This window comes from Brienomyrus brachyistius, chromosome 1, assembly GCF_023856365.1.
Source record: "Brienomyrus brachyistius isolate T26 chromosome 1, BBRACH_0.4, whole genome shotgun sequence".
In the NCBI taxonomy this organism is placed as follows: Eukaryota; Metazoa; Chordata; class Actinopteri; order Osteoglossiformes; family Mormyridae; genus Brienomyrus; species Brienomyrus brachyistius.
Genome location: NC_064533.1, coordinates 20517010 through 20538067, shown reverse-complemented (window position 1 = coordinate 20538067; position 21058 = coordinate 20517010). Strand labels below are relative to the sequence as shown.

The 21058-nt window shown below is 46.0% G+C and overlaps 2 protein-coding genes across 3 annotated transcripts; one reads left to right on the top strand and one right to left on the bottom strand.

The window, feature by feature from the left end:
• Positions 1 to 559: 559 nt before the first annotated feature.
• LOC125750587 (mitochondrial poly(A) polymerase) lies at positions 560 to 11031 on the bottom strand. Its single transcript, XM_049028664.1, has 9 exons — positions 10861 to 11031; positions 10156 to 10319; positions 9832 to 10065; positions 8923 to 9147; positions 6549 to 6760; positions 5611 to 5837; positions 2387 to 2479; positions 2216 to 2289; positions 560 to 1099 (listed from the first exon to the last, which is right to left on the bottom strand). The coding sequence occupies exons 1-9, from the start codon at positions 11006 to 11008 to the stop codon at positions 767 to 769; spliced, it is 1710 nt and encodes a 569-aa protein (XP_048884621.1). The 5' UTR covers positions 11009 to 11031; the 3' UTR covers positions 560 to 766.
• Positions 11032 to 11757: 726 nt separating this feature from the next.
• Positions 11758 to 19351, top strand: map3k8 (mitogen-activated protein kinase kinase kinase 8). 2 transcript variants are annotated; one of them, XM_049027120.1, is made up of 8 exons: positions 11758 to 12085; positions 12624 to 12958; positions 13493 to 13663; positions 14342 to 14603; positions 14860 to 14966; positions 15831 to 15983; positions 16992 to 17238; positions 18293 to 19351. In XM_049027120.1, the coding sequence occupies exons 2-8, from the start codon at positions 12647 to 12649 to the stop codon at positions 18418 to 18420; spliced, it is 1380 nt and encodes a 459-aa protein (XP_048883077.1). In that variant the 5' UTR covers positions 11758 to 12085; positions 12624 to 12646; the 3' UTR covers positions 18421 to 19351. The 2 variants fall into 2 exon arrangements, with proteins under 2 accessions (XP_048883077.1, XP_048883071.1); XM_049027114.1 differs by lacking the exon at positions 11758 to 12085 and having other exon boundaries at positions 12095 to 12958.
• The last annotated feature ends 1707 nt before the right edge of the window (positions 19352 to 21058 follow it).

Below are 21058 nucleotides of genomic sequence, written 5' to 3'. Positions count from 1 at the left end.
AGCTCCCAAGAAATTGAAACCAGACGTTAAGGACGGGGGAGGGGCGGTTAACTCATACGCTTCACCCCCACCCATCACCGCACCCTTGAGCCTCTCCCACCCCCACCTAGCTGAAAAAGGTTGTCAGGAATGTATTTCTCAATTCTCCATCCTCTGGGCGGAAATGCCCCTGCCATAGGCTCTGGGAATATCAGAGCCAAGGTCCAGCATTCCCGGATCGGCCTTCTGCGCGTGGGACCTGGGTGCCGGCTCACCTGCTTACTGAACACACGGGCACGTGAGAGACACCTCAGGCTCTCCTTCTGGGTCCTTCACACTGAACTGATGAAAACCACCACAAGCACATCCTTCAGACATTAACGTAGCTCATCTTCATAATTTGCACATTAGTGACACAACTGTAATAAAAACCTATTATTCCTTTATAACATTCCAATAAGCAAAATACAAATCTCCCATGATAAAGTGTGAGCATTCAGTTATAATTCTAAAACCACATCCAAATGTTTACAAAACAAATCTCCAAAGGCATGCTGCATGTGTAATGAGACGACCATAATTTCTCAGGATTTTTTTTAATATACACCTACATTAAAACTGGTGAGGCAAGACCCACCATAACAGGAAAATTCAATGCCTTTGGCAAAGTGTGCACTGTCCCTTTAAGAATGCCTCAGCGCCCTCTAGGTGGTCAAGGTGATGCCTGCCTCCCGGAGGCAGAATTCGGAGTGTCCCTGCCTTTAGATGCTGCCCTCTAGTGGGAATTTTATGAAGTGCTCCCCCCCTTAGCACTGGTCTTGCCAGTTCTCAAGGAATCCAGGAGGCCTTTAATCCTGGCGCTGGGGGCCTCCGCCCGACGTTTCTTGCTCTTCTTCCCCTTGCCGACAGCGTCGAGGGGCGCCAGCAGGGCTGCCAGGCCCCAGGGGGTGTCACAGCGGCTCTGCACCTCCGGCTGCTGGGCCAGCCAGGCGCTCTCCTGGCAGAGTGAGACAAAGCGCTGCAGCTGCGTGCCGTTGACGTTCTTGCTGACGTTCAGCGCTGGTTGGAAAGGGTTCTGGATGTGCAGCGGTGCTGCCTCCGGCTTGCCCTGCTCCTTCCCCTGATTGGACAGAAATGGGCCAATCAGGCCGTGTCAGTCCAGCACAGTATTCACTGCACAGCTAGCCTTAACAAGCATTCAATAATAATCAGAAGATTATTATTTAATCATGTACTATATATTGTGCTATACATACAGATTATATACAAAATTAAAATAAAGCAACCATCCAATCTACCTATTCAATACATCCATCCATTCATCCATATATCTAGTACAGAACTCTCATTACCGCTGTTACAGATACTGTATATTCATACACCATGTATACCATTGTACAGCTGTGCATTCACTATTTATTTATCAGACATATGTATCTTTCAGCTGTTTCTTGCATTTTCGCAGTATTTTACACTTCTGTATTAGATGCAAAACTGCATTTTGTGGTCTGAGTACTTGTACTCAGTTAATCGAGTTTTCATGCCACGTAAGAAGCTATATTCAGGGAGAAATGTGGACTACATATAAAAGTGTATAATTATTAAAAAATAAACAAATAAAAAACCAATGTAAAAACACACACAGATGGCAAAAACCAGACTGAGTACTTCTACAATGACAAAGGTGAATCTAGTAAAATTCAAATCTAAATGCTTAGTCCACTTAAATATGGCAGACGGCTGAACAGACAGCTACTTCAATCCCCTTCCAGAGTCCCAGAACACCAGCTAGGCAAATGTGTGTCTCCGTTAGTGTGCAACAGTGTCTGTGTGAATGATTGTGCCATGCGAGAGACTTACATCCTATTGAAGGTGTCCACTGTCCACCCCGGACCGGATAAGACAGTATGGAAGTTACACGGATGAACAGACACACCTGGTTTAATTATGAGGGGTGTTTCACGCCACACTGGGCTGTAGTCTCTGCAGGAACTATGGGGAATCCCCCTACCTCCTGAACTTTGAGATTGCAAATGACAATGACTTGGTAGTGCAACAAGTAATTACCAAAATTAACCTAGTGACAAAATCTGAAAGGTGAAGGCTGTGTCTGTACTGCTGTAGTTGAAGTGGCAGCCCATGAAACTCTATTAACCACCAAAATCACACAGCAAACATCCAGGTCTAATACTGCAAGGTACCTTCTCATTGGATCCTCAAGAGGAAGTGGGATTACCTTTCTGATGTTGATGGACAGTTTGCTGAAGTCAAAGTTGCCGTAAAACTCAAAGAATTCCAGCAGTAAATGTTCTATTAGAGAAAAAGCAGGGGGAAAGTGTGACAGTGTTTGAAGGAAATTTATAAAAAAAAAAATGTACAGTAAAATCCCAATGGCTGACACACTCACCCAATGAATCACTGTTTTCCTGCAGTTTGACCTTTGTTAGGTCGCTAACGAAAGTACAGTCGTTCCCTTCAATGATGCTTTTATCCTTGGGTCCTGGCAGAGGTAAGAAATACGTAAGAAATATGAATATTCCACACAGAGCACATTCATCGCTTGGAGTCTAAAAACCATGGAAACCTGGCAGCTTATCACTGGGTAACCGACTCCTGGGCAACCAGGGTCACATGACTGTCTTCTATCCCCTGGCAGGATGCCTCTGTTTTATTGGCTGGGTCAAATTTACACCATTTCAGCAATTAAGGACATACTCATAACAGAGGCCAAGGGTGGATCTAAAGCAAGACTAAAATAAAAAATTAAACAAAGACCCCAGGAACAAAATAAAATTTTGATTACATAAACACCAATAAAAGTCATTAACAAACAAGAGCTATACAATTGTGTAATGTAAGGTAAGGTTTTGTTCTGGGGTCATGGTTCCCTTACATCACTGTCATCTTGATAACATGGTATTAGCAGTGACCTAGTAATAGGGATTATTTCTGAAGGATCCATAAGGGTAAAACCAATTACAATATAAACTAAATATTTTAAGAGAAAAAAAAAACACACACACAAAAATGTAGATACACTGCTCAAAAACATTAAAGGGACACTTTGAAAACACATCAGATATCAATGGGGGGAAAAAAATCATGCTGGATATCTATATATGGAAAGGATGCCACATCGTTTGATGGAAATGAAATTATTAACCTACTGATAATTCTGAATTCAAAGTGAATAATGACGCGGCAGGCTAGTCCATTTTGGCGAAATTTCATTACAGTAACTCAGAATCACACTCAGTAGTTTGTATGGCCCCCACGTGGTTGTATGGATGCCTGACAATGTCAGGGCATGGTCCTAATGAGATGATGGAGGGTGTCCTGGGAGATCTCCTCTCAGATCTGGACCAGGGTATCACTGAGCTTCTGGACAGTCTGAGGTGCAACCTGGTGGCATCGGGTGGACGAAACATAATGTCCCAGAGGTGTTCTATTGGATTTAGGTCAGACGAGCGTGGGGGGCAGTCAATGGTATCAATTCCTTCATCCTCCAGGAACTGCCTACATGCTCTCGCCACATGAGACCGGGCATTGACGTGCACCAGGAGGAACCCAGGACCCGCTGCACCAGCAAAGTGTCTGACAGTGGGTCCAAAGATTTCATCCTGATACCTAATGGCAATCAAGGTGCCGTTGTCTAGCCTGTAGAGGTCTGTGCGTCCCTACATAGATATGCCTCCCCAGACCACCACTGACCCACCACCAAACCGGTCATGCTCAACAATGCTGCAGGCAGCATAACGTTCTCCATGGCTTCTCCAGACCCTTTCACGTGTGTCACATGTGCTCAGGGTGAACCTGCTCTCATCTGTGAAAAGCACAGGGTGCCAGTGGCAGACCTGCAAATTCTGGTATTCTATGGCAAATGCCAATCGAGCTCCATGATGCTGGGCAGTGAGCACAGGGCCCACTAGAGGACGTTGGGCCCTCAAGCCACCCTCATGAAGTCTGTCTCTGACCAAACAATCAGAAACATTCACACCAATGGCCTGCTGGAGGTCATTTTGTAGGGCTCAGGCAGTGCTCATCCTGCTCCTGCTTGCACAAAGGAGCAGATACCGGTCCTGCTGATGGGTTAAGGACCTTCTACGGCCCTGTCCACCTCTCCTTGAGTAACTGCCTGTCTCCTGAAATCTCCTCCATGCCCTTGAGACTGTGCTGGGGGACACAGCAAACCTTCTGGCAATGGCACTTATTGATGCGCCATCCTGGAGGTGTTGGACTACCTGTGCAACCTCTGTAGGGTCCAGGTATCGCCTCATGCTACCAGTAGTGACACTGACCGTCGCCAAATGCAAAACTAGTGAAAGAACCGTCAGAAAAGATGAGGAGGGAAAAATGCCAGTGGCCTCCACCTGTCAAACCATTCCAGTTTTGGGGGTCGTTTCATTTTTGCCTTTCTAGTTCACCTGTTGATAATTTCATTAACACCTAAGCAGCTGAAACTGATTAACAACCACCTCTGCTACTCAAGTGACCAGATCAATATCCCAGAAGTTTAATAGACTTGATGCTATCCTCTGATTAAAAAGTGTTCCTTAAATTTTTTTGAGCACTGTATATATGGAGCCATGTAGCCAGATCGAGAATGACTCACGTCTTGCTTAGCAGCTTAGAATTTCAGACTATATTTACAGGATTATTCATAGAATGTGATATGATTTTGGGGTGGAGGGGGGAGTCCCCAGAGGTTTATCAGGGCATCGGTGCAGATCACTGCCCGCCCAGCTTGCCGGCCTTAGCTCACACTGGCCTTTTTGCATCAGGGGATCCCTGCATAGTGTTAGAAGCTGCTGCAGTTTCATTCACAGCCTGATATTAATATCTGGATTTTTATCTTTTTTTTGTTGTTTTTTTTTAATCAAGTCCATATCCAATTCCTTTGTAATTTACGCATTGTTAATAATTTACGTGTTTTACATATTGTAACCTAACATTTGTTTTGTAACCAATTCTTTCCACTTTCACCCTTCTATCCTACAGTTCTTTCACAGGAACTGATATATAAAAGTACTTATAATAATTACAAAAATTATTATTAATGTTCCAATCCACTGTTTTGGTAGCTCAAAGTGATTCATTCATTATTTATATTGCCAATTCCGAGTCCCGATCTGATTTCCCAACACACACTTAGATATACACACAGAGCAGGCCCTACTGCGTTCCCCATCTGAGTGCGCTACTCAGCTTAGCGGTACCCCCATTCATGATGTTTCTGCAAGTGTCTAATCAGAGTTGTTGTATTAAATGTAGCTCTGTTGCAACCTCGTCTCAAAAGGATGGCAGACATTGTAGGCAGCTGCTGGGCTACTCCGAGTGTAAATTTTAATTAAAAAAAATTTTCCCCAGACTTGGCTTCTCAGTAGTTCCAAGCCATTTGCCTGAGACTTACTACAGCGTGTGAAAGGACCTCACAATCTGCACAACTGACGTAAATCAGCTGGATGGGGGAGCTTAGGATCTGGCTGTGGTAATCAATACTAATCAAGTACAAAATGCCTGGGTCAGCCCCAATTCCGATCTTTGGTATTAATTCGGAATATCACTGATAATTATTATTAAAAATATATGGTGCCATGACTCAATAAGAGACATGGGCTTTGAGGCGCCCACCTGCTAGTGCCTGGAGGTGGTCCAGTGTAGGGATTAGGGGGGGACTCCTCTTCTGCAGGAAAAATACCACCAGCATGGTAAGGGTGAAGTTGGTGAGCCAGGCTCCAGGGATGTTACTGGTGATGCCCTGGACCCGGGCCCAGCAGCGCACACTGAACACCAGGGCACGCACGCGCTCATCCAGCTGCCCGTACAGATACAGCAGCTCTGAGCTTTTCATCGCCACCCTGTGGACACAGGAAGGACTGCTAAGGTACACTGATTTTCAAGCAGGAAGCACCAAACATATAATGTCATTTTTAAAAAAAATTTCCAGATTGAATTTCACTGTGTAATATTCTGTAAAATATCTGACAATTAATATTCGAGTGATCCTATGATCCATGCATACCGTGAGGAAACGAAATGGGAAACGCACGCTATCCAAAGTTTAGCCAAGAGGGGGCAGCATTCCTACGGTTTCATTAAAGCTTTTGTTTTCAAAAGCAACCACACGACGGTTTTTGGGTGTCATTTTCACTCTCGTTAAAAAGGGGTTTCACTTTGGGTTTTCAAACCCAAGTCACATTCTCTTATCAATTCACGTTCAGAGTTCCCCCACTGACGCATTCGCCCGCTGACAGCTGCACACCCTAGTTTTCGCAGAAACCATTGAAAACTCTCTCTCTCTCTCTCTCTCTGTCTCTCTCTACCCCCCCCACCCCATTCCATTTTAACAGCTCCACCCATAACAACCCGGCTATTTTTAGCTGCAGCGGCATCCATCTGGGTGAGAAGCAGAAGCGAAACGTGCTGAGCCCTCCTTGCCGCCCCCTCCCCCCCCCCCGTGTTGGCCAGGGAACACGACACGCTGAAACGGCATTGACGTCAGAGAAATGTGGCCGGCCAGCCCCCGCGCCTTCTGACCTTTAGTGGAAAATGCCATACGGTTCAGCTACCTGTTGTTGGCCGTGAGGTCACACTGGAAGCCAGACGGCTGGTGGGAAAAGCGCACCAGCGGGCAGCGGGCGTTGAGGATCTTCTGTATGCCCACGCAACCCGGGCCAAACTGATCCACACACTCGCCGATGACAGACAGGATGCTCTGTGTGGCCACCCTCTCCGTGGACGTCCTTTTCAGCTGGTATTCCAAGGAGTAGCTGCTTCCTGTCTGGGGGCCGACACACGCGAACGTGAGGCTGGTTCTCGAGACACCCCCTAAAGGCGACAGCCGCGGGTACCAGTAGTTTTCTCAGTGACCCACACGGAGATGTGTGAAATTAGACCGTCATAAGGATAACCACGTGGCTTGAGGTTACTCAAAAGCCGGCGAAGCCAGTGCTAGCTGGGATTAACCCACGGCCTTCTCTGGAACTACGCGAGATCTGAATGCTCAAATAGAAACTGTCAAATACCAGTTGCAACTGCAGGAATTGCCATGCGAGGGAAAATCTGTGCTGAGAGTAAATCACATGCTTGACCCTCCATATAAAATGGTGACGAGTAAAATGTCCAAGACATATTAAAGCAGCACATGGTCATTCAAAATACACTATATTGCCAAAAGTATTGGGACACCTGCCTTCACACACACATGAAGTTGAATGACATCCCATTCTTAATAGGCTTTAATATGGAGTTGGCCCACCCTTTGCAGCTATAGCAGCTTCAACTATTCTGGGAAGGCTGTCCACAAGGTTCATCCCAAAGGTGTTCTGTTGGGTTGAGGTCAGAGCTCTATGCAGGCCAGTCAAGTTCCTCCACACCAGACTCACTCATCCATGTCCTTATGCACCTTGCTTTGTGCACTGGTGCACAGTCATCTTAGAACAGGAAGGAGCCATAACCAAACTGTTCCCACAAGGTTGGGAGCATGAAATTGTCCAAAATGGCTTTGCATGCTGTAGCATTAAGAGTTCCTTTCACTGGAACTCAGGGGCCAAGTCCAAGCCCTGAAAAATAACCCAACACCATAATCCCCCCTCCACCAAACTTCACACTTGGCACAATGCACTCAGGCAAGTACCGTACTCCTGGCAACCGCTAAACCCAGACTCATTCATCAGATTGTCAGACAGAGAACACGTCTCCGCTGCTCTAGAGTCCAGAGGCGACATGCTTTACACCACTGCATCCGACACTTTGCATTGCATTTGCTGATGTAAGGCTTGGATGCAGCTGCTCGGCCATGGAAACCCATTCCATGAAGTTCCCAATGCACTGTTCTTGAACTAATCTGAAGGACACATGGAGTTTTAAGGTCTGTAGCTATTGACTCTGCAGACACTTGATGACTTCTGCACACTGTGTGCCTCAGCATGCATTGTACCCACTCTATGATTTTACGTGGCCTACCACTTCATGGCTGAGTTTCTGTTGTTCCCAATTGCTTCCACTTTGCTATTATACAACTAACAGTTGCCTATAGAATATTCAGTGGTGAGGAATTTTCACAAATGCACAGGTGGCATCCTATCACGGTACCACTCTTGAATTCACTGAGCTCCTGAGAGCGACCCATTGTGATTGGAACACATGAATTCAATGATTTGGAAGGGTGTCCCAATACGTTTGGCAATATAATATATAACCAATGAACCCCCACAGACCAAAGAAAACCTACAGCTCCCAAAAAATCTTGCCTTTAAATACACATAATACTCATTACCATCCTTGCCCCAAATACTAGACAAAAGGGCAAAGAGAGAGAAAAAATACCTCCCATTTCCCAGCTTGGAAAGCAATTACTTGTTACTCACCACTCATCATCCTAATGAAAAAAATATCACAAGCAGCTATCAAAAAGGGTAATTAGCTCCAATTTAAATAAACAGACGGCTATTTTTATTAAGGCTTAACATTTTAGGGCAGACAGGGTTAGGGTTAGACCAGCTCAAAAGATGCCACGTCCCACTGTATTATGTCAGAGTTCAGCAAACCAATCCTCAGGGACCTCCTCACAATACTCACACCCGAGCCTGATGGGCCGAATGGCTTCCTCTCGTTTGTAAATTTCTTATGTTCTAATTTCTTCCCCCCCCCCCCCCTCCCAGCCAATCAAGAACTCTGAATACCTGGTATGGGTGTGTCAAGAGCTGGGAGAGAACAAAAACGTGGACTGCGCTGGGAAAGACTGCATTAAGTTATATTACCATTTAACATGCTGCTACTAGGGCAGTGGGTGGAGCAGTATTCATGGATGTACACTCATGACTTTTAAGTCTGTTTGCTTATACAATTCCCAGCATGCTTTGCTACTTTACTCTAGCAAGCAGAACTGTGCAAAACGCTCATATGAAAGACCTACTTTCGTGTGACACATTAGAATATTACCTTGTCTTGGCTAATCCCGCTGATGCCATCCAGATCCAGAAACATGTCCAGGTCGCAGCCAAGCTTCCCGAAGCCGTTGACGGAGGAGCCGAACGGCCTCACCACACATTCCGGGAAATAAGAGGCAGCAATGTCCCTCAGCAGGGAGCAGACGAGGAAGCGCAGGCGAATGTTCTCTTCGGTCAGCTGCAGAACGTTTGTGAGGAGGAGCAGCTGCTGGTCTATCTGGTATGGGAGGGAGAACAGGAGAAACGTGATGACACAGGGACAGCTGCCCCCCCCCCACCCAGCATCCGCCCAATAAGGGCTGCACACCATACACCTTGCAGCCAGGAGTAGTGAATTTGCACTGAAAGTCTTAACTCTGGAAGGAAACCTCCTTAGACAATTGCGGTACATAGTTCTTAGTTAAACTGATGCAACTTGTACAAGGACTGAATTATGTCTTTTTAAAGAACAGGACCCTGATTCTACATGATTTTGTGACAGTTTCCTTTGATATTAATTTCATCCATCCATCCGTCCATCCTCTATACCTGCTCAGGGTCACGGGGGTCCGGACACTATCATGGAGGGTATGGGCGCAAGGCAGGGAATATCTCAGGATGGGGTGCCAGCCCATCACAGGGTATGCACACAATTCATATCTATGGACAATTTGGTAACTCCAATTCATCTGGGCATGTTTCTATTCTGGGAGGAACCCGCGAACATGCAGACTCTACACACACATGGAGCAGGGGTGGAGACTTGAACCCCAGTGCAAGAGGTGAGAGTCAACAGTGCCAGCCGCTGCATCATTGTGTTGCTCATGTAGATTTAATAATTACAAAAAAAAAACAAAAAGCAGCACAAATAAGCAGACCCACCCCAGGTCCAACAGCTCCACACAGGCGCACACACACTTACACTGTCTTCTTTGGACAGCCTCCTGACAAGCTCACCGATGGGAATGGCAGTCTGACTGAATACTTTAACAGACGGCTGGCTGTTCGTCACGTCACTTGAATTATTGGTTTTTAAAGACAGCAGCCTGGATTTGAAAGGCACAGCAGCTTCGTGCGGGAAGGTCGGTATAGCAGCGCTTTCGAAAACCGAAAGAACGCCGTCACGTTTGGAAAACTCCACCACCGCGTATGTTCCCTGCACAGAAACCAAAAGACAATGTGAGATATGTTTTACACTCTATATAGTTTCCATGACATTCCATAATGTGATCCTGTCGATACTTACAAAACTTTCATAGAAAAAGCAGTTGTTTATATCTCCATGCTTGGACATGTGTTTTAGAAACCGTTTCTCTGATGTATTCGAGGGGCAGCTCACAAGAACGGATCTCTCTGCTTGTTCCTTTCTCTCTTCTAATAGTTTATAGAACGGTTTTCTTTCAGTCTTTTCTAGAACGAAACAGAATTTTGACAAGCAGAAATGTATCTGCGCAGTTTGTCAGATAATAGCAAGTACAGTTATAAAAAGGGCTTTATTTTTACTCGACCAGAATGCATTAATTAGTTAAATAAGATTTGATGAACGGATTAAGACGTGTGGAAAGCTTTTTACTGAAGCGTCAGTGAAACAGATAATGCCATCAATAAAAATATCATCAATAAAAAAATCAGTAAAATAACTTTTTAGCTACTCCTACTTGCTTTTGGTTGATGTTAAAGTATGACAACAGTAAACTACCTACGCCATTAATATATTTTGAGCTAATCACCCTGGAAAGGGCATACAATCATTATTATTATACTGGCAAAGAGTTTTGAATAACTTTGACAGTAACATTTCAGAAACCGTAACCACGTATTTCCACATTTTAAATTGGAAGCTTTAAACGGAAACGTGAATGCTGTACATGTACACTAACATTAAATTAAGATGAAAATGCAGTTCAAAGCTAGGTCGTTTACATTGCGACATTTATGTGGTCTAACCTACCATATTGATCTTTCGTAATGGAAAGCTCTCTTTTCGCAGCAGCACTTTTAGTGCTAGCTCGTTTCGACGAACAACATTTAAACCCAAAAAAGTGCTTTAAAAATCCTCCGCGCCTCATCATACATAAGTGATGTATGGAGGCCGCCATTATGGTGAGCGTGAGAAATTTGGCGCCTGCGCAGCTTGTCTGAAATACGGCAAGAGGGATGTGCCAAGAGGTATCCCGTTTTTGCGAATTAATTTTCATTTTTCCGGAATTATTTTTGCATTTAACATATCGTGGGGACCAAATATCCCCACAATTTAGTAAAACTTGTTTCTTTTTAGACATTATTCAGGACCCCACAATATTAACCTCGATTTAATAAAGAATCCATGCGTGCGATCAAAAAACCTAAAATAGCCCAAAGTCTTGTATTTTGTTTGATTACTTATGGGTTAGGGCTGTGTAATGGTTAGCCTTATGCCCATAGAAATAAATGGAGAGTTCCCAAAATGATAGGAATATATGAAATGCGTGTGTGTGTGTTAATCGCACGGTTAAATCATTCCAAGTATTTGTTGTCATTAAATTAACATTTAACATAGGGCAACATATAAGCAGTATTGTTAAAAGCAGAAATTTCTTCAAAATTTAAGATTTAACAGAAAATGACTATGAAAAATTCGAAAATTAAACGACAAACCATTTGGGTTACTAAGACGGAACTGGCGAGAGCATTTCTATACAAATGAATTGCACCTTTAATTCACGCTAATGAAATATTATTAAACAAACAAATAAATAGAATAATGGCGCTGTTGAACAACAAAAAAATCATTTCGGGGCTGTTATCTTGCACGTTCACAAAGGGGCGGGGGAGGAGAGCGGCGAAACTCCAGCTCCGTCAGGGGAAGGAGCGTCATTTAGAAGGGAAAGGGGGCTGTGCGTAAATGCATCGCAACTGCGGCGTGAGATCTATTCAGCAGCAAAGAAAGCGAAAAATGCGTTGTGAAAAAAGCTGGGAGTTTTTTAACGGAGGAAATATTGTAACACAGAATATTATTAAACGTAAAAGGAAATCGGCTGCAGTAGCAATGCAAAACGGACTTTAGGACTTAGGACGATCCACCCGGTTAGCTGTACAGTAGTGAGCTTTCTTTGGGTAAGGAAAGGGGTCGAAGCGGTGGATCTGAGACTGCTGCTGCAGCTGTCCCATCGGAAGCTGGGCTCCGAACTGGTGAGGTACGGCAGGCACGCTTCGTCATCATCGAACACCGCAAATGCTTTGATATATTTCCCGAATAAGAGCCCATCTACCCTTCCAGCTGCGATATGAAATTTATCTTAAATAACTTCTTGCTTTCCATGAAAAATGTCTTAATTGCTTGTTAGATGTACAGTTACAATAGTGATGAAATATGGGTGTGAAAGTAGAAATTTAGACACAAGTGAAACTAACTGTTTTAGTGCTGCTCCAACCCATTTCTGTTAAACAACTTTATAAAAATTGGAGCGAAGGGGATCCCTGCTTTTTTACCTTATTTTCTTACGCGTGGGTTTAAGTTTTTGGGGCTTCCCTCACGGCCGTGAAATTCCCTCATTTGCAATGCAAATTCCCGGCTAAAGAGGTTAATTATCATGTACGCTCCTCCTCTGTCACTAGTTATACGTCACCACGTGGGTTCGTCTGTCTGTCGCACGAGAGAAAGAGCGAAACATGAGACACACAGGTTTCTGTGACTCCTAGTGATGTGGTTGTGTGAACGATGTCCCATCTCAGGTGGGATTGAAGAGGCCGTCATCATGGATTGTCAGAGCGACCAAATCGAAATGCTCCTGGCTCACATGAACATCGAGGACATTATCAACGCCGCGGAAACACTGTTCCCTTCCATTGAGAGCGGAGCGTCCTCCGGGGACACTTCATCGCGGGATGAGATGGAGGACGAGGAGAACACAGACTCAAGGAACACTGAAGACTCATCTTGTGGGAACCGGGCTCTTGGCAGGGTCAGATATGGGCCGGTGACTGAACTGCTGTCCTTTGTGAACGAGATTTGCAGCTCCCAGTTTGACACGGGACTCTCGGAGGAGATGGGCGTGATGCTGAACAAGGTGAGTCAATCCCAGAGCTATTCAGCTCCGGCCCTTTCGATGTCAGGTCGTATTTGTACATGGAAATCATTGCGCCAGAATGCGACTGTCAGTGAAACCTGATATGTGACGCGCAGTGTAAGCTTTGTGGTTCTGGGAGTGAAACTATTTCAAATATGTCCCGTTTGCACAGTTGCTAGTATTGTAAACCTTTAAAACATTTTCCCCCCTTTAACTCACAAGTTAACTATTAATAATAATTACTGAAAGCCTCCCATCAACGTATTTTGAGATGCATAACCAGAAGCTTTAAAAACGCCGCGAAGTAAAACGTTCTCAGGTTTCACGCATGATTTATATTGGCATCTTTCTCAGATTTGCATTCCTTTCCGAGATCGGTAGCTAGGCAGAACCCTGCCTGTGTTTTGAGAAGTAATGTGCCTTCAGGGTTCATTAAGCACCATACTGGGTGGCTGCAGGTGTCTGCGCACATCTGCGATCGCACTCCTGCACTGATGTCACACTTAATCCTTGTTCCCTCTGTGCCCTGAGCAGACTGACATGGCGATCCTGGACGGCCACTATCGCATCGGCCTGGAAGTTTTCTTGTTCCCATGGAAACTGACCTACAGGAGCTACAGCTCGGGACACGTCCCTAAAGGATCTTTCGGGGCTGTCCATTTGGCTCAAGACGGGGAGACCAGGAAGCGAATGGCTTGCAAGCTGGTTAGTAGATCTGGGAATCCTACAGTACGTGCCAGATGGATTTCTTACGCTCCTGGCTCGTCCAATCGCTGTGTATATTTCCAGATCGAGCCGTCTTTCTGCTTGGCCGCATATCAAGCGGGTGAAAAAAGTAATTATGATGGTAGCAGGCGAAAAAGAACACCGAAAATAAGTAAATAGGGGAACATCGCGCGGAAAGAACCGAAACCGGGCTTTGTCGCACTTCAGAAATCCTGGCAGGAGATACCCTGCTTTGGCTAAGCAGTCAGAAACTCCCTACGGCTATAAGGAACGGGAGAAAAGAAATAGACCGGCGCGAATGGGGGCAGCTGGGGCGTCAGAGAGCCCCGCTGTGGCTTGAAAATCTGGGACTTTCGAAGCAGTTCCTAAATATAACGGTGGAACGTGTGGGGCAGAGAGGGTCAGGATGGAAGGGGATTTCCCGGAAATAGCTAGGATTTCGCAGTGTGGACGTCACATGATCTTGTGGATGTGTTTTATTAAGAAGCACCTGCTTCTGCACCCCCTTGTTTTCTCAAAATATGAAGGAAAACCGGTAGTTTCAGAACGAAAAGCAGATCATTTCCTCTTATTTCAAACTCGGCCCCATTGCACAAGTGTAAGAATATGAGCATTGTAGTTTTACCCTCTGTAATGTTTGTCACCTCTGTTCTCAAGATCCCGCTGGAGCACTTCAAGCCGGCTGATGTGGAGATCCAGGCCATGTTTCGACACGAGAACATCGCTGAGCTCTATGGCGCCCTGCTGTGGCAGCAGACCGTTTACCTGTTCATGGAGGCCGGCGAGGGCGGCTCTGTCATGGAGAAGCTGGAGAGCTGTGGACCCATGAGGGACTTCGAAATCATCTGGGTGACCAAACAGGTGCTCCGGGGGCTGGAATACCTGCACTCCAAGGACGTCATACACCACGACATTAAGCGTGAGTTTCTGGGGTCTTTTGAGGGCCTATGAGGGAGTTACTGGGTTACAGGAAATACAGTAGAATCAAGGATCAAAGTATTGATGGAGGTTCGGTCTCTAAGAAATGGTGTCTTAGTATTAGTGTAATTTTGGGGAAACTAAAGCTTCCAGGGTTATGCAAACCTTGGGTTGCAGCAATAGCCATGGCGTTCAGGGAGGCCATGAAATGCAGTTTCCGTTTTGCTGGGTTAACTCTATGTCTTTTCGCTCAACAGCTAGTAACATCGTCCTTATGTCAACCAAGGCTGTTCTGGTGGACTTTGGGCTTGCTGTGCAGATGACGGAGGAGGTGTACACACCCCAAGACATGCGTGGCACGGAGGTAAGTGCAAGCAATGTTAAAAACACAGAGCCCTGTGTCTGCAGAGGTATATCAGTCTGGTTTGTAGTGCAGTTACTTGGTATTTTAGAGTGTTTTAGTTTAGGTTTTCAGGTTCAGGACCTGACCTTTTGGGAAGGGGCTGTGCTGGACTTTCCTTCTGTAAAAGAGCCACCTATCAGATGAACTTCTGGGCCTCTTTCATAATTTGTAAACTTCTCTGGTTAGTTCCCAGCAAGAAAGTGATTTGCTGGGGCAGGAAACCTGTCCTAGGTGCCCCGCCCCCATGCCCAACACAGGCTGCTTTCTAAGATGACCCCCCCCCCCCCCACCTTCCTCCAGCCTGGGGAAATGATAACAGGGAAATCCCCAGCCTTCGCAGAGGACGGGCTGTCTGGCAGATGACATTTTGGCTGGCATGCCACTAGTTCCCTGCAGAGACTTTAATCTTCCATTTGAACCTTCACCCAGTTTGAGATCCGCAGTTATATGGACGGAGTCTTTTAAATTTATCCTTTGATATAATTGCTTTAGCTACTTGCAGATATTCAGGAAGGGGTTTTCCAGCACACTCATTTAATACTCTGGTCCTCCTCTCTTGCTTCTGCTACGCTGTATCTCTCCACCCTGTGAGCTACATGTCAGAAGGCCTGATTAACTGATGAAGGGACTTGCAAGCTAGTTCAGGAACTAGCCTGGCCCATATCCGGCCACATCTGGCGTGCATTTCCCTGCAAACAATACATTGTTTTGGACAAAAGCACCCTCTAAATAAATAAAATAAAAAACATTTACCATTGTGCAAAAAAATATATATTTCCAGCATTGCATTGTGGGTAAAGACAGTCTTGCCGCTGTGTTGTGCAGATCTACATGAGTCCTGAGGTGGTGCTCTGCAGGGGTCATGACACCAAAGCCGACATCTACAGCCTGGGTACCACCATCATCCACATGCAGACCGGATTCCCCCCCTGGGTTAGGAGATACCCCCCCTCTGCCTACCCCTCCTACCTCTACATAGTAGGTGTTCTCTGAGCCTTTTGAAGTCTCTCTGGGTCGCAAGTACTGTATCATTATATAAATATTAAGAACTGATGCTGCTGTACCCTTGAGTGAGCCACCATGTTAGACCACTCGAGGGATCTGAACATACCACCATCTGGTGAAAAGCCTTGCTCCTCAATTACTCTACCAACTACTGAAAATAAGTCTTATTAAAGCTGGGTGTTTACTAGCCTGTTACGTAAATAATAATCGGTAAATTGTGTAGTAAGATAATTTGTTGATTGTGAATCCACAATGTAACCTAGCACTTGATCAATGCTTGTTACGTAGGATTGCTGAGAATCATGGAAAGCCTTATAGGTCACATGTTCTCATTTTATCCATCCATCCATCCATCCATTTTCCAAACCGCTTATCCTACTGGGTCGCGGGGGGTCCGGAGCCTATCCCGGAAGCAATGGGCTTGAGGCAGGGAACAACCCAGGATGGGGGGCCAGCCCATCGCAGGGCACACTCACACACCATTCACTCACGCATGCACACCTACGAGCAATTTAGCAAGTCCAATTAGCCTCAGCATGTTTTTGGACTGTGGGGGGAACCCGGAGTACCCGGAGGAAACGTTCTCATTTTAAAAGTCCAAATAACTTGGTGTTGTGAAACGACAGGGTGCTGAAGTAGGAAGTGCCTCCATGCGACAGTTTCAGGTTGACCAGGCCCTTTTTAAATATGTTCCTTTCTCTTTGTGCACAGAAGGGGAACTTGTCATTCTGCTAACACTGGTCTTAGACCATCCTGCAGGTTTTCATGTGGTCCTTGTCAGTTAGTTTCTGATTTATACCTGAAAACACACCCTGCTGGTCTCTGGGAATGTAGTTGCCCTTAAGTCTGAATTCAGTCTCCTATTACTAATTCTTGTCAGTGTTTTAAGACTGTGCGTGTTTGATGTTAGATTCCTAGTTTTCTCCTGTGCTGTAATACCACCCCTGACCTGTGTGCTGTTGCCCACCTTCCCTTCCTTAGATCCATAAGCAGGCGCCCCCGCTGGAGGACATCGCAGAGGACTGCAGCCCAGCCATGCGCGCATTCCTGGAGCGGTCGCTGGCACGGAGCCCCCAGCAGCGGAGCTCGGCGGCGGAGCTGATGCGGGATGAGGCGTTGAATCCCCCCCGCGAGGATCAGCCGCGCTGCTGGAGCCTCGACTCGGGGATGGTGGACGTCTCCCATGGCCTGCTGAGGCAGCTCAGCCAGCTGCCGGACACGCTGCAGGGTAGGGGCCCCTAGGCTCGAACACAAGTGTGCGTGGAATGCTCACTGCAGGGTGGGTGTGAAAACCTGCGCACATAGTGAGCTTCCAGTACCGGAGTGGGGAAAAAGGCTTGGCACATGTGCAATTAAGCACGTTTGCCTACATTGCATAAATCCCTAATCATAAAGGCCAGTGTTCAGTGTACAGTGTAGAATAGAGGCCTTCCGCGGTTATATATCCACTGGGTTTCCCCCAGAAGTGTTGTCAACAGGAATGATTATGTTGATCAACGTAGTGACATAGCCGACATAGCCCTTGTTAACTTAGTGGCAAAGAAGGCCTGATGAGCAGCGTGTGGCTCTGTGGGGTAAGCCTGTGTGCCTGTAATCAGAAGGTCGCAGGTTCAAACCCCGCCTCAGACTGTGGGTCCTTGAGCAAGGCCCTTAACCCCCGGCTTCCTGGGCGCCGCTACGGGTGGCAGCCCTTCGCAGACAACTTCCTCTATGGAAAAAAAAAAAGAGCAAGTTGTGGGAGGCGTAAAGACAATTTCCCTACGGGGACAATAAAGTATTGATTATTATTATGATCAGGTAGCCAAAGTGGCCTCTTAGACGTCTCCCCGCGTGTCATTCTATTCAGTGCCTCTGTAGCTCTGCTCCAGGCCAGGGTGGGGGGGGGGGAAGGATAGGTCAGTTTCTCGTGGTTCCTTGGAAGTGGGTTGGGAAATATTTTCTGGAGCAGATTGTGAGTCACGCTGCGTCTGTTCATGTTTGGATTTTAGCTGCTTGGGTGTCTCTCTGACTGCTGACTGAGTTTGTTCTGTTTCTGTGGCTGGATATTTTCAGTGGAAAAGTAGGATCTCAGTAGGAGCCTCATTAGCCAATGATGTGTTTTGAATCAGCGAATGATGGAGAAGGGGTCACTTCAGGGGCCAATCAACTTTAATTTGGGGCCAGTGTCCCTGGGGCTCCGCCCATATGTAAACCCCTGATGCCGTTCTTTGCTTGCCGCTCTGGGGTTTGGACCACCTGTGGGTTTGAATCCCCATTTCTCAGACGCTTCTCTGTCCTTGCAGACTCCATCCTCTACAGCCACGAGGACTATGCAGCTCTCAGGAAGACGGGGTCCCTCTACATTGACCTGGGATCCCTGGCTGGATACTGCAACATTGTCCAAGGCCCCCCAGGATCTGATTACAGATGAGAGTCTGGGTGGGGGCCTTGGATTTGCTTGCGAAGAGATCGGGGATCGGCAAAATTGGGCCAAAAGCTTCTCCTTGGAGTTTGCCCCGCCTTCCCTCCACCCCACCTCATGTGGGGGGGGCAGCGCGTGAGTCACCCAGTGTGCAGCCAGCAGGTCCGGCCCATGTGGTGCCCAAGGCAGGGACAGACGTACAGCCAGTCCTGAACGTCACACTGGAAAGGCTTGGGAATCCATGGCGGATTTCACTGCAGACTGATGAAGCAGAGTGACGAGGCTTGCCTGCTTTTAACACGCAGAGGTGGGAAATTCAGATCCAGAGAGTAAAAATCCAAACCAGGATTTTGCTTCAACCAATCATAAAGAGTCACAGTCACAGAGTACTCAACTGTTTGGTTGAAACAAAATCTTGTTCTGGATTTTTACTTTCTGGACCTGAAATGTCTGCTTCTGTTACCAGGGCACATATTGCTGGTGCAGACACCCCCCCCATTCAGTGTGTCGCTGTAGCCCTGCATTGACATACCTTTATTATAACAAGGCAATGACAATCTATGATCATGTGATCATGCTGGGTTACACGAAAAATTTGGCGTGAAAATTAAGACCGGCTTTTCCCCTTTCTTTATACCTGTGTTACATATTACTAATGATGCACCCCCCCCCCCCCCCCAAAAAAAACAGACTTGGTCTGATTAATCAGTTGTTTGTGGTCAATGTCTTTCCAGTGGAAACATTAAGTAATTGCTAAGCAAATGCTTTTTAAATATAAGCCCGTTCTAATCTTAGCTGTTCTGTGTACATCCAGTGAGATGAGCTGTTAACAAGTAATAACCATCGGGCATTCCTGAAATGACTTAAGACCAGCCCAGCCTTCGTTGCTATTGTTCATATTACCGAGAAATACCGAAATAAAAGCTTCTAAAAACGCAAATGAATGAGCTTGGATTTTTTGTTTATTAAATAGACGAACGTCCGGGCACTCAGTTTGTACTTAACAGCATTAATTAAGGGGAGATCAGATTATTTTAAAAGTGAAGACTGGTGTTATGTAGCCTGTTTTCGCAGATATCAGCGCATGAGCTCAGTACTGCGATGATTTGCATGTTACAACGCACACGGAACTGCGCCGGAAAGCCGGGGCTGTTTTCCCGTGTTGCGGTCGGCATTAGTGTTCCGATGACCCCCCGGAACATTTACGCACACAAATCGGAAAGAGGAAACGGCGCTGGCGGTTACAGTCCGGTGTACCGTGGGCGCCGGATGTGAGACAGCAGCCGCTGGTCGGGGCTCCGGCTCAGCTGCGCCTGCTTTTAAAGTGACCTTGACAGCCTGCGCAGTGTGTCACTGATTTCGTCCAATACCCGGTGACAGCGATCACACAATGTCATAGGCATGCGGACGCCGGATTCGCATTCATTACGGGCTGCAGAGACTTACAAGACGATGTCCAAATAATCACACGAAGCATTAATGAAACGAGTATTGCAAACGTCCGAAGACTTTTTCACGTTTGCTGTTGATAGGTCAAATTCTATTTTTTTCCAACGTTAATACGGAAACGAAATATTCTGAGGTTTTCTACAAAGGGTGCAGCCGATTTCCATGTACCCCACAGCACTGAAAGTACTGTGAAATCTCCCTGGCGTGCAATTTCTGTGTCTTTAGAAGGGTTTTTTTCCTTAAGGTAAGTACCCTAGAAATACAATGTCAGCCGAAAAAACAGTGCTAAAATGATGTATTATCAATACATTTCAAACGAAGTCTGAAATCTGAATATTGGCTGTTGTAAAACTCGAGACCTATGGCCAGTCCGTTAAACGGAGTCAGTGTCCCTTGACTGCACTGATATTATGTAGAACAGGGGTCTCCAACTCCGGTCCTGGAGAGCTACTATCCAGTAGGTTTTCTGTCCTACTTGGCTTCTGATGAGCCACACCCGTTCCTGATGTTTACCTGAGAACAGGTGTGGCTCATCAGAATCGAGGTAGGATATAATATACCTACTGGATAGTAGCTCTCCAGGACCAGAGTTGGAGACCCCCGATGTAGAATAACATGATGTATAAGGCACGAGACAGGCCAACAGTGAGCCTCTCACTGGCAGAGCTGCCAGCGCGTCACACGGGGTTGCCAGATGCTGGTTCCTATCTGATGCTGCAGCGTGGGCTACATATATCGCGAATTACAATCTTCTTACTCGTTTCTCCTGAGACCGAGCTACTGGATTATAGCTTCCTCGGAAGCCTGAAACAAAAATCCACAGAGAAGTCCAAACAAAATATTGTTTCAGCTCTTCTGACTTGGTGTCGTTCTCTTTGACAATGTAATCTGTGCAAATAATCATTAACAGCATTTTCCTGCGCAGTTAAGAGAATTTGATTTACATTTATGTTCACTAAAGGGTAGAAATATTAATAAAGAGAGATATTAGGCCCACTTTGCCCCAGTGCACAAAATGCAGGAACTAAACTGTAAAAACGACTGTAAAACATAAACATGAAAAACATATGGTCTCTACTTGCAATAGAAAGAACTTGGAACAACACTGCATTCGTCTGTAACTAACATTTTAATCATTCCCATGTTCCCCTAGCATTAAATAGGCCTAGAATATTTTAAGTGAATGATAACCATTGAA